General features: G+C 48.7%; 1 protein-coding gene across 1 annotated transcript in view; it reads left to right on the top strand.

The window, feature by feature from the left end:
- The first annotated feature begins 201 nt into the window (after nt 1-201).
- PDE1C (phosphodiesterase 1C) overlaps nt 202-13,591 on the top strand; it is a 537,043-nt gene continuing 523,653 nt past the window's right edge. The window contains exon 1 of the mRNA XM_075557555.1: nt 202-286. Coding sequence (XP_075413670.1) covers nt 202-286 — 85 coding nt within the window. The remainder of the gene's footprint in view (nt 287-13,591) is intronic.

Consider the following 13,591-nt stretch of genomic DNA (forward strand, 5'->3'; position numbering starts at 1 on the left):
CTGCCCCGCCGGCCGAACTCGTTCCTGGGCGTCGCGGTCCCGCGCTGCAGCCTTCGCGCTCCGCTCGCAGCGGGTCTGCGGAGCCAGCGGGGCGCGGCGGGGCCGGGGAGGCGCGGGCGCGGGGCTGCACGCTCCACTACCGGGGAAGGGGGGACCCCGGACGCCACCGGCTGTGCCGTGCGGTTCCTGCCCGGCTGAGCCATGACGGACGCCACCAACAGGAAGGAGGGCTTCAAAAAATGCCGGAGCGCCACTTTCAGCATCGATGGCTACAGCTTCACCATCGGTGAGAACTTTGCACCCCGTCCGCCTCCTAGTTTGGACACTGGCCCTGAAGGTGGGGCCGAGAGCCCCTTTCTAAGCTGCGGGTGGAGGGGGTCGGCTGGACGGGGTGGTCACGGGTGGTAGTGGCGCGCCCCAGCCATCGCATCCTAGTTGGGCTTTGGGACAGCCCCTCTTGGAGCTGCTTGGTTTCTTCGGTTTTAGTGATGCATGCTCAGCAGGGACTTGGGGATGGAGACGGAGAGGGGCAGAAAGACAGGGCCGGCCAGGAACATGGAAAGATGGAGAGTCTAGACTAGAGTGAACAGAAATATCCAGACACAGCTAGTAACGCCAGACACCAGGTCAGATGCTCAGAGGCAAACACACACGCCGAGGCTAAGGCTAATAGAGACAGAGGCAGGAAGGAGAGGTAGAGGCACAGACCAGAAAGACAGACACCCATAGAGGAATCGGAGAGAGGGGGAGACATTGAGGAGTGGATTCTAAAAAAGTTGAAGCAAGGCGAGAAGACAGATTAAAAAAAGCAGACAAAGAGACTTTCAATCTGCTAGAGAGAGTAGCAGAGGGCGGAGGGATGGATGCTCTCCCAATATGGGGAGGAAGGTGTGATGTCAGTAAGCTGCAAGGGACTCTCTTCCCTTGTCCTCTGCTCTCCCCATGGCGGCCTGCTTTCTTGCCTACCCCATTAACACCCCCCCCCCCCCATTAACGGGAAGTATCAGAGGTATCTCCAAGCTTGTCGGAGGAGCAAAGACCACAGAGCCGGCCACCTGGACAAGCCAAGTATCTTTAGAGACCAGCCCTTGATTTTTTCAATATTGATCCCAGGCTGCTGACTGTTTTGAAATACGTGGTGGAGGAATTTTCATCCATGCAGACAAGGAATCCCAGGCAGTGCCCTGAAGGTCTCCTCTCTGGAATGCCAGCGTTGGGAGCACACTAGGTGCCAGGAGCCCTGATCCAGCTTCTCTGCTTGCAGAAGTGGTTAGGTCATAGTAGTTTTAAATCTGAGCTTAACTGCACACATTTTGAAAATGAGAGTGGCTCACCTTTTGCTTTTTTTGGTGGCTAGACCAGTTTGGTCTGAAGTTGGACCCGCGGGAGAAAGACTGGGCTTTCTACTTCCATCAAGACTTAGTCTCGGGAACTGACAGGTGCAGTTCTTCCCTGCCCTATAGGATGCTACGAGTTGGCCACCACTGGATGGCAGTGAGTTTTTGAGAGGCCAATGTAGAGGCATTGGAGAAAGCACAAGGGTCCAAGAACACATCAAGAAAGAGGAGCCAATCTCTGGGCCACATCTGCTTCTTTTAAAGAGATGGCCCAAGGTTTCTGGGCCACAGACTGAGGAGGTTATTTAGGACCAAGTCTCTTCTACTGAACTTACTCCCAAGGCTCTTTATTCCGTCTTTGGCTTACTTTGCCCCTCTGCTGCTATGACGCTGACCGATTCTTCCACTTACCCATTTATCTCTTGCTCTTGGCCCAACTCCATAATCTACACCTCGGGGCCTTGGCTGAGGCTGTTCCCTCATCTGGGAATGCCATTCCTCTGACTGTGGATTGAAAACTCTTGTCCATTTTTCAGACCCTAGCTCTCACTTGTAACCTCCTCCACTTCTTCCTCTTCACTAAGAACCCCTCCTTGTGCTGTCCCACAGCCCTGTAGTTCTCTAGGAGAGCCCATCTTATCTTGACTCAGTTATTTGGGAACCTATTGGCTGTCATCATGGGTGAGAGTGTGCCTGATTTCTTTAATTTCTCAGTGGGGTGTAGTGACGCTCAGGAAGAAGCTACAGAAGTGAGTTAAAGGTGGCTCTGGTCAAATGTTTTTCACTGCCAATGAGTCCATTCTGATTCATAGCAACTTTTACAGGACAGGGTAGCATTGTTCATGTGGGTTTCTGAGACTGTCATTTATGTGTGTGTGTGTGGGGGGGGAGGAGGAGTAGAAAGCTTCCTCTTTCTCCCGTGGAGTGACTGGAGGTTTGGAACTGCTGACCTGTGGTTAGCAGTCCAATACACCTGAGTTCGAACCCACTCAGTGGCAGCGAGTGAACTAATGAGAGTCCAAAGTATTTCATGGAAGGGCCATCACTATGCTGAGTCTGATAAGAAAACTTTCCAAAGTGATTTGGAAGTTTTTACCTGGTGGTTCCTGAGAGATTTTTATACCCTTGACCCCTCCCCCACCAATATGTTCTCCTACAATCCAGGTTCATAGGGTGGTCTTGATCTTCCAAACCTCCTCCCGCCTATGTTCTGGAAGATATGGTCTGGCAGATGGGTATGATCGGAGGGGCAGACCAAACCCAAACCACACTCACTGCCATTGAGTTGAATTTGTCCCATCACGATCCTAGAGGACAGGGCAGAACTCCACCTGTGGGTTTATGAGACTGCTGCTCTTGACGGGAGTTGAAAGCATCATCTTTCACTCACAGACTGTCCGGTGGTTTCAATTTGCTGACTTTGTGGTCAGCAGCCCAACCATATAAGCCTCTGCTTCCTCAAAAGTGACCTGGTTCCTTCCAAGTGTGGTGGCTGCCTGTTTATTGGTTTGTTTCAGCCTGCTGGGCTTGTTTACTTAGTCTCTTCCTTCTGCAGTTTCTTTGAAAATGTTTATTTAATTTTTCCATATTAAAAGATATAGCCCAGCACAATGTCTGACAGATGGGAAACATTCAGTAAATGGTAATTGTTATTACAATAATTCAAGATGCTTCTATGATGCTCACCTTCCCCACACAACCACTGAAGACAAAGCAGGTGAATAAGCAAATGGGGTGAAGAAAGCTGATGGTGTCCGGCTATCAAAAGATATAGCATCTGGGGTTTTAAAGGCTTGAGGATAAACAAGCGGCCATCTAGCTCAGAAGCAACAAAGCCCACATGGAAGAAGCACAGCCTGTGTGATCATGAGGTGTTGGCAGGGATCAGGTAGCAGGCATCATCAGAACAAAAAAATCTTACTATAGTGAATGAAGGGGGAGTGCAGAGTGGAGACCCAAAGCCCATTTTTTGGCCACTGGAGATCCCCTTGCAGAGGGGTCTAGGGGAGGAGACAAGTCAGTCAGGGTGCGATATAGCAACGATGAAAAATATAACTTTCGGGAGGGAGGGGAAAAAAGAGGACTTGATGCAAAGGGCTCAAGTGGAGAGCAAATGCTTTGAAAATGATGAGGGCAAAGAATGTACAGATGTGCTTTATACAATTGATGTATGTATGGATTGTGATAAGAGTTGTATGAGTCCCTAATAAAATGTTTAAAAAGAAAGAATAAAAAGAAAAATATAACTTTCCTCTAGTTCCTAAATGCTTCCTCTACCCCTTCCCCACCCCGCCCCGCCCTCCCGCCCACTATCATGATCTGAATTCTACCTTGCAAGTCTGGCTAGATCAGAGGATGTACACTGGTACAGATAGGAACTGGAAACACAGGGAATCCAGGGCAGATGATCCCTTCAGGACCAGTGGTGTGAGTGACGATACTGGGAGGGTAGAAGGAGATTGGGTTGGAAAGGGGGAACCCATTATAAGGATCTACATGTGACCTCCTCCCTGGGGAATGGACAACAGTAAAGTGGGTGAAGGGAGACATTAGACATGGAAAGATGTGACAAAATAATAATTTATAAATTGGCAATGGTTCATGAGGGAGGGGGGAGCGGAGAGGGAGGGGGAAAATGAGGACCTGATGCCATGGGCTTAAGTGGAGAGCAAATGTTTTGAGAATGATGAGGCAATGAATGTACAGATGTGCTTTACACAATTGGTGTATGTATGGGTCGTGGTAAGAGTTGTATGAGTCCATAATAAAATGATTAAAACAAAAACAAAACAAAAAAACCCCCAATGATTCAAGATGCTGAATTAATATCCTGGGGAGTTTACATAGATCAGACATAACCTCTTTATTCCAGGGATTGTCCTTTGGTAGGGGGATGAGGCGGGTGCAGGCATAATCATGTCTCTGGTCAGTGCCACAAAAGACAGTGTAGAAATTTTAGGTAGTACAGACATTTTAGAAAATACAGAGACTACAAGGAAAAAAGGAAAACAATCTGCAGCTCTGTCACTCAGTGCTAAATACTTAATGCTAAATACTATGAATCTTTGTGGTATATATTTCCAGGGCTTTTAAAGAAAAACTCAATCACACTTTAGGGTAATTTGTGATTTACTAATATAGTATTACCATCTATACTCGAGTATAAGCCGACCCGGACATCAGCCGAGGCACCTAATGCTACCACAATAAGTGCATTAAAATGTGCTGAGCAACTTGGCTTATACACGAGCATAAACAGTAGTTTGTTTGTGCTTTAAAATATTTGCTTTATTAGTCCCTATTATTAACAAATTAGGTTGCTTTCAGTTTTCACCCCAATAAACAATGGAATTTTTGGAATGCGTTTCTGCAATCGCTATTCTAAGAGCATGCATATTTTCAGCTGTTCCGAACACGTAGGGCTCCACTGCCTTCTGGTCAGTTAACATTTCCACTAGCAGTGTACCGAGGGATCCGCACTCTCTCGCTGAGCTTTGGACACCATAATTTAAAATACATTTCTCGTTTGAGAGGTGGAAGGTGCTATTTCAATACTTTGCCTACTAGCGATGTGAACATTAGCTTCATATTACTCTGCATCTTTCAAAAATCATCTCTTTATGTCCTGTGCAGATTTCCCTTCTGGAGAAGCTCATTATTTATTATTACTCATCTGTAGATAAATATTCAAATTATATATTGCATATTTTTGTCATACTACATATTTAAACCTACTTTTATTGAGTCTATTTCTATTTATAGTGACCTTGTATAGAGTTTTTCAGACTGTAAGTCTTTTCAGGGACAGAGAGCCTCATCTTTCTCCTGCAGAGTGGGTGGAGGGTTTGAACTGCTGACCTTGTGGTTAACAGCCCAACACTTATGTCCCAGTGCCACCCGACTTATCATATATAATAATTTTATATTCTTTCTATCTATCTATCTATCTATCTATCTATCTATCTATCTATCTATCTATCTATCTATCTATCTATCTATCTATCTATCTGGCCTACTCTTCACTGTTGACTCTCATTATTCTACATTTCTCATGTGTAACAATAGTAAAAATCTATTATCTGATTATCTGGCACATGAACGACATACACCTGGCAGTAACAAATGTGGAGGTACAAGGCAAGAGTAAGGCTGGCTGTTATAATTTAAGGTTATGTGTCATCTTGGCAGAGCCATGATTCCCATTGGTTTGGCAGCTGCATGATGATATAATTTAATTTGGTATTGTGTGATGAGATCATCAGCCTTCACTTTGTGGCTGGAAGTAGTCATCCTCCACTTTTGTGTATTAACTGGATTGTGGGAACTCAACCATGTTGGATAAGTGTAGGGCAAGTTTAAAATAGTTGCATGTTGCAAGCGTTGCCTGTCATATGTATAAAAATATTTTTTCCAAGCCCAAGGACTCATATTCCTGCACATCGATTGTGACCATTAAAAAATGTACAGATGCCATTAAAAATGTACATTAAAAAATGTACAGATGCCCGATTGTGACAGCTTGTCACGCTTTCAGCAGGACGGAACAAGTGATGAATCCCCCTCCCACCAGATGAGAGAAGACTCCGGCAGAGATCCTGGTGGTCCCGGATCACCCTTTCCAGGTGTCTGACATTCTGGCATTAGGATCACCACTTCTTTTAGTTTGTTAATGATGCACACTTTCCAAGTTGAAGGACGTGACTGAAGAAAGAGATTTTTAGGGATTGTGGGCTCTGCGGAAACTGGGGACTTTAGCGGCTCTGCAGGAGGGAAGGGTTGATCTGCTACTGAGGTCTGAACTTGAGGGATTCTTGATAAAACTTCTCTTTGGGCGGAGGAGGGGAATCTTCCTCTGGTTCTTAAGAGGCCAGGCAAGGACTTCAGGTGTGGCTCTGACCAGGGGTGGAGTTCTTGAGGGCGTGTGTGTGAACATGTATGGGGATTTTGTGGTCATCACTGTGTTAATGGGACAGGCATTGCTCATTGATTGAGCAGAGGAGTTAGAGGCTCTGCAATGTGAGAGGCCCTCCTGTATAAGGGGAGTGGGCCTGCTTCAGCATATCCCCAAGGAGAAAGCCTGTGGGGTCCCCCTGATCTGGTCCGCGCCCTGGCTTCAGGAAGTCTAGGGAGCTGGGGGTCAAGGCCACACTGCGCCCAAGCCCCTGATTTGTCAGGAGAAGCGGTGGAGTGTGGGTTAGGCAAAGCCCAGAGGCCTTTGTTCGCCCTTGCACAGCTCAGAAGGTAACTGCCCTGACCGCCATGGTAGGAGGAGACGCTTGGAGAAGTCACGCCGCAGTTGAGAAGCGACAGAGTTGGAGGGAAACCCACAGCTGCCTGACTCTCAGCTCAGGGGTTGTCCTCACAGCACGCTCCCTCCCACAGAGGACTTTCCTCCGCCCTGCTTGGGCCCAGAGATCTGGAAGTTTGCCAGGCCTCTTCAACCAGCGCAAGCTGGAGGGAAGCCACAGGGAAATTGGACCATGGCAGCAGGCAGAGCGGGATCGTCCTGGACGGACTGTGCAGTGGAGAAACCAGGCCGGTTCATTTGTCTCCACAGCAGAGCCTCTCACTAGGGCTTCGTGCTCCCGCCTGTGTTCGCTCTGTTTGCTGGTGGCCCAGGGCAGTGCGTCCTCACGTTCTGTATTCATTTTGAAGTTCATGAAATGGGTCTTTGGTCAAGAACTGACCCAGAGGTCTTGGAAACAAGACTGCACCACACGCAGAAAATGCCAGCTGTCCTCAAGCCATCTCTAGGAGAGCATCACATTTAGGATGACAGCAAATGATTATAATGATTAAAATTAATTGAAGGCCATCTGTAGAAGTTTAAGTGTAATCTGACTCTGGCGAAGTATTTGTGAATTAGCATTTGAATATGAAGTGAGCAGTTGGAGGGGATCACACACACACACACACACACATACACACACACACACACACACACACACACACCTTGCTGCCATTCAGCCTATCCTGACTTATAGTGACCCTATAGGACAGGGTCGAATTGTCTTGTGAGTTTTGAAGACCGTAACTCTTTGGGAGCAGAAACCCCATCTTTCTCCCTGGAGAGGCTGGTAGTTTGAACTGCTGACCTTCTGGTTTGCACCCCAGTGCATAAACACTCTGCCACCAGGGCTTCTTGGAGGGTCCAGTAGTATTGTTTTTCAGAACTTTCTGTGTCTTTTGGGCTTTGGAAACCTACTTGGTTTTGTATAGAACTTCTGGATAGACAAATGGTTAATGAGCTTGGCTGATAACTGGAAGGCTGAAGGTTTGAGTCCACCCAGGGCACCTCTGAACAAGGGCTTGGAGATCTGAAAAATCGCCCGTTGAATACCCTACAAAGCAAAGCCCTCCTCGAACGCACACGGGGCTCCTGTGAGTCAGTCTATTCAATGGCAACTGGCTGGATTGCCAGTTGTGTTCAGCAAATTGTGTTCAGCAAGTTCACAATTCTTACTTTCCCTCTGAGGCTGCCTGCGATGCGAGCATCTACCCCACCCCCACCCCTACTGCCACCTCTCCCTCCCAGTGTGAACTATATCTCCAAAAACACTATTACTTTTTTGCCTTGCGAAATGAGTCTCCCCGGATGCTCCTGCCCATTCAGTTACAGATGAGAAATGGGGCTCAGAGAGCGCTCTTTCTTTCTCTCACCCCCTCAGTGTGTCAGACCAGAGGGCATGAGGTAGGAGGAGCGCATGACAGAGGCTTTTCTCTTTCGAAAATGAACCTGGTGGTGTTGTGGAAAATTCTAGGCCTGTACTGAAGAGGTGTTGCTAACAGAGAGATGCGTTTCCTGTAGCAACCACCACTAGCTCCCCTGCCCTGTGTGTCTCTCCTTGGGGCTGTCCCAAAGGAGGAAAAACAAAAGGTCTCTAGGTACTATTCTGAGCTTGAGGATTCCCTGTCCCACCCGTGAGCTGCTGGGAACTCGGAGGCCAAGCTGAGTGGAGGAGGCTGAGAAGGAAGGTGCTTTTCACAGAGGGCTCCTTTCTGGGCCTTCTCGGGTGGCCGGGGCCAGGATACTTTGGCTGCATGCACGGGGGTATGACCTACTCTCTGGGACAGGGAACATATTGCTGAGGATGTCCTCAGTGCAGACTGCACTCTTAGCCTAGTGTCTGGTTTATCTTTATCTGCCTGCTTGCCTGTCTGGATGGAGACCAGCCTGGTGGGGTTATATGTGTGCTTGAGCACAGTGGTGCAGAGGGAGGCAGGAAAGAACTCCATAAAGATCTGTGTGAGGCTGGGTTCTCTGGAGAAGCAAAACCAGTGACACTTACTGTATAAGAAAGAAATTTCTATCAAGAGAGACCAGCCCCGAGAACCATGGAACTAGGGGTAAGCCCAGTCCTGCTCAAGTCTGTGGGTTAGATGCTAAGCTGGGGGCTTTCCCTAACGTTAATGCACCGGGCAGCTGAGACATGAAGCAGGAAGCAGGCTCGGGGAGGCTGAGTCCAATGAATTCAAGGTCAGCAGGCAACATGGCAGACCACTGACAGCTTCCAGGGTCAGCAGGAAAAAACGGTGGGCCACCAGCCCAAGTCCCTAGCAGCCAGAGGCAGGATCCAGGCCAGCAGGAAGAAGAAAGGGGAGTTCTCCACAGTATCTGTAGGCTGTGAACTGAGTAAGGGGTTATCCACTTTTCCTCAACTGCTTGGCTGTTCACAGCGATCTCAGTAGGGAGTTATTGACATCACATTAAGTCACATCATCAGGGAGGCTTCCATACCGAACATGAATCCTGGCCCCGCCAAGTTGGCACAAAACCCAACTATCACAGGCTAGACAAGGTGAATTATATTCTGCAGCCACTTCCCAGTACCCATTCCTCAATTCCCTCCCCCAGGCCCCCTGGTGACGCACTGGGTTAAGAGGTGGGCTGTTAAGAACAAGGTCCACGGTTCTAACCCATCACCCGTTCTGTGGGAGACAGTTGAAGTTGTCTGCCTCTAAAGCTTTAGAGTCTTGGAAGCCCTAGGGAACACTTCTATGTCATTCTGTAGAGTGGCCACCCCAGTCAGCATCCACTCGATGGCAGTGGCCGTGGGTCCTCGCCTCTCTAAGCCACCTGGCACCAGAGAAAGGTGGAGAGGGGCATGGAAAGGGGCGGTGCAGCCTGGAGCTGGCTCTCTCCTCTGCCATCCATTCTCACCCCCCACCTTCTTCGCTTCGGACCTATCATTTTCCCTCTCTGAGCTGCAGTTTCCTCCTAAATGGAACGGAGAGTGTGATCCCTAGTTACGGAGCTATGGTGCGGATCAAGGGAAGCTTCAGGTGAACGATTGCTCAGTTAGCTTTAAAATGCTTGCTGCTGTCAGTACCTCCTTACCACTAAGACAAAAATCCGACTCGGCACACCTTTCCCTGCGGTGCTTAACAACGAGAAGCGTGTCTGCTTGAGGAACGCAGCCTCACAGTGGGGTTTTCTCTGACAAATCTAGGGGTGTGTCAGCCGAGAGCGCTCATTTGCAGTCAGAAGTCCCGAGCTTTGGAATCACACAAAGACTTACTGTGCTAGCAGGCACGTCACTTAGCCTTTCCAAGCCTCAGTTTCCTTCTCAGAGTAAATGAGGCTAGTGAGACTGGGAAGGAGCACCATGCTGTCTTCATCTGAAATCCTTGCGGTGGGGCCAGTAGTGCTCCCTGGGGTGTGCGGCTGCACGCCTGGGCAGGCTCAGAGGTGGGCTCAGGACTGGCCTGCACTGACACCGAGTGGCAGTTGGGATGCCATGAGGAACTCCACTGGCCCCTGACCACAGAAGGGGCAAGAGGAAAGTACCCTGAGTACCCTCCTGCTCAGACACGGTGAGCTGGTGCAACAGTGGGCAGAGCCAGTGTGGGGCCATGGGGAAGTGGGGCATGGTGGGAGAGCAGCATTGTAAGAATGATACCCCAGACCTGCCTTGGGACCTGGCATAGCCGGAAGAGAGGACTAGCAGGGTTATGTTGGATTTAACTGAAAAACAAAACAACAACAAAAAGAACAGATCAGTTGTCATCAAGCCAATAAGGTCCCTGTGAGACAGGATCCACTCAAATGACAATGGGCTTTTAAATGTAAAAGTTTTCTGTGTAGAGGTGAAGACCGTGGATTCTGGAACTTGACTGCTTTCGTTTTCAGTTTAGGCTTTATTATCTGTCTGATCGTGGGCATGGTATATATCTTCTTTGTGCTGCAATATGCTGTTAAAAAGAGTCATATTCCTCACACCCAGCATTGGAGGTTTAAAGTAAGTTAATGTAGGTAGATAAAGCAGTTAAACAGTACCTGGTACATAACCAGTTAACCAGTTGCCCTGGAGTTTGAATGACTGATATTTTGAAAGTAGGCTAAGGGGCTTCTGGGTGAACTGAAACCTCCAACCTTTTGGCTAGCAGCCAAGTGTGTTTGTGTAGGGTATACAGTACGTTTCCTGGGTGGCACAAATGGGTCAGCTGTGGCGACTAGCAGAAAGGTCAGTGGGTTGAACTCACCCAACGATGCCTTGGTGGCCTGATGATGAACTTCTGCAAGGTCACAACCATGGGAATTCGGCAGCACAGTGCTGCTCACACATACACGGCATCGTTATGAGTTGGCATCTACTCAATGGTCACTGCTTGGTTGGATATATAAGTGTTTGTTACAATATTCTTTTAGAAAATAACAGCCAGTTCTGAATTCAACTTGATCAAACACTCATGTATACTGTTCCTTGAAAGGGTAGGGGAAGACCTGAGCCTTTTGTTTCTTGTTGTTCCAAATTGGCATTTCCTGCCAGAGGACATCACTTTTGTTCCCTTGGGCATTGGTCTCCTGACGCCACCAAGTTGTTCTTGGAGACTGTGTGGCGTACTTCCCTGTAGTCGCATCTCCTCAACCAGTGTGACCGTCTGGAACACTCTAGTCTAATAGTGTTGTAAAGTGAGGCTCTGTCTTCGTTGTTCTGGGAGGCCATCCCACAAGTAGATGGCTTGAATCCACAGAAATTTATTCTCTCCCAATTTAGGGAGCTCCAAGTCCCCAAGGAAGGCTCTTTCTGCTGGCACCGGGGGGCGGTGTCTCCAGCTTCTGTTTTCAGCTCCTTGGAGTTCTTCATGTGCCGTGGCTTCAACCTCCCCCTATCTCTGATCTGCTTACTTGCTTAGTCGTTTAATCTCTTTTAGGTGCCCAAAGAGATTGACTCAAGTTACTCCTACGCCCATCCTGTCTCACTAATGTAATGAAGACAGACCATTTCCAAATGGGGATCATGGCTCCATCCATCGCAGTCTCTCACAGGCAGGCCACTCACCAGCTCTTGTAGGCCCCGTCCCAGGAAAGTGAATCAGAAGCCCTCGTTCTAGACTCAGGTCTGGAACTTTCCGTCCCTGTAGCAGGACAAGGGAGTTGATCTCCGTGCCTCCGTTCCCTCGTTTGTAAGTCCCGATAACAGGCTTGCCGTGTCGTTGGCAGGATTTAACTGGCTGAGCACACGAAGACCCAGTATGCCATGCCCAAAGCCATTTTCTGTAGCATTGCCTTGGCTCGTGGCATCTCTGTGGGTGTCTGAGTGGCACTGTGCTCCATGTATTTTTCAGTGGCTGGCTTTTCAGGAGGTGGCCAGTGTGGTGCCTTTGTGAGGACTCAAACCTCCAACCATTTAGCTTCAGCTACACGCCTTAACAGTTTGTACTTCCTAGGGATTCCCAGTGGGCTCTACATCTCCAAACCAAACTGAGTACTATCGAGTTGATTCTGATTTTCATTGCCTCCTTGGAATGGGATGGAACTGCCCCTTTGGGTTTCTTAGTCTGTACATCTTTACAGGAGCAAAAAGCCTCATCTTTCCCCTGAGGAGCAGTTGGTTGATTCGAACAGCTGACCTGCGGTTAGCAGCCCAGTGTGTACCCCACTGCACTACTAAGGCTCCTCAGTATGCCGTAGGGGCCCAATAATTGGTTGCTGCTATTGGGATGCTCTGACTTACTTCTAATGCCGTCGAGTCGATTCTGACTCCTAGCAACCACGTGGGGGCAGGGTAGAACTACCCCATTGGATTTCTGGGGCTGTACATCTTTATAGGAGCAGAAAGCCGCATCTTTTCCCCTCGAAGTGCCTGGTGGGTTCAAACCGCTGACCTTGCAGTTAGCAGCGCCCGCTGATTAAGCCACTTGGTAGCTCCTGTTGTGACGCTGCAGGGTCTGTAATTAGGGACCGGGCAAGTCTCCCAGACCCACAGCTGCCTCCCTGGACGGTGCTCACCAGCTTGCCTCCCGGTTGCCTCTGCCAGCCCCAACCAGCCACTTCGGTGGAGTGCTGGCACTGGCTTCATTGTAGTGGAGGATTTCCGACCAGGCCTGGGGTCTGGAGCTCCTGCCTCACCCTGGCTGAGGGCTTCCAGCTGGGCCTGGGTAATTGGTGCCAGCTGCTCTGGGAAAGCTGGTTGGCACTTCCTGTGCTGTTTGGCAGGCAGACTCTGGAGTGTGGTGGGAACTTGGCCTGAGAATCAGGCCTTCCTCAGGGGGCCCTGGACGGCTGGAGGAAGAATGGATGGAAGTTATTTTATTTTTTACTTCTGTCTAGTAGTACCCATTAGACAAAGGTAAGGTGACCAGAAGTCCCGATTTTTAACAATTTTTCCCACGTCCCGCGGCGTTTTAAAAAAGTTCCGATTAAAAAAAAAAAGTTCTGATTTTTGGAAAGAATGCACAACAAGCTAGGGTATGCGGTGTTCGGCTGCCATGTGGCTACTTCACCAGGATATGAGTTTTATCAATGGCGTCCCATTTTACCAATGTTAAAATCTGGTCACTTTAGACAAAGGTCCAAACCATGCAAATTTCACTCCTCAGTATTAGTCTGTAGTGGTGCCTTTGTCTGTTTCTCTACCAGGAAATCACATTAATTGATTTGCTGAATCCTCTCTTCTCTTTCTGCTTCTCCAGACAGATGTGCTCTCTCTCTTGTTGATTAGTCTATCCTCAGGTATGAGTCCATGGGCTTCTCAGAAAATGCACTGTCTTCAGGTCAATTCTGACTCATCGTCACCCATAGGCCAGGGTAGAACTGCCCCTGTGGGTTTCCAAGACTTTAAATCTTGATGAGAGTAGAAATCCCCATCTCTCTCCTGAGGAGCAGGCTGGTGGTTTTGAACTGCTGACCTTGAGGTTAGCAACTCAACGGGTAACCCACCACAGCACCAGGGCTCAGAAGAAGATAAGAAAAGAGAGGTCTCCTGGTAACGTGTCACTAGATGCATCACAAGTAACTACTGTCGCTGTTG

Source organism: Tenrec ecaudatus, chromosome 9 (assembly GCF_050624435.1).
Source record: "Tenrec ecaudatus isolate mTenEca1 chromosome 9, mTenEca1.hap1, whole genome shotgun sequence".
In the NCBI taxonomy this organism is placed as follows: Eukaryota; Metazoa; Chordata; class Mammalia; order Afrosoricida; family Tenrecidae; genus Tenrec; species Tenrec ecaudatus.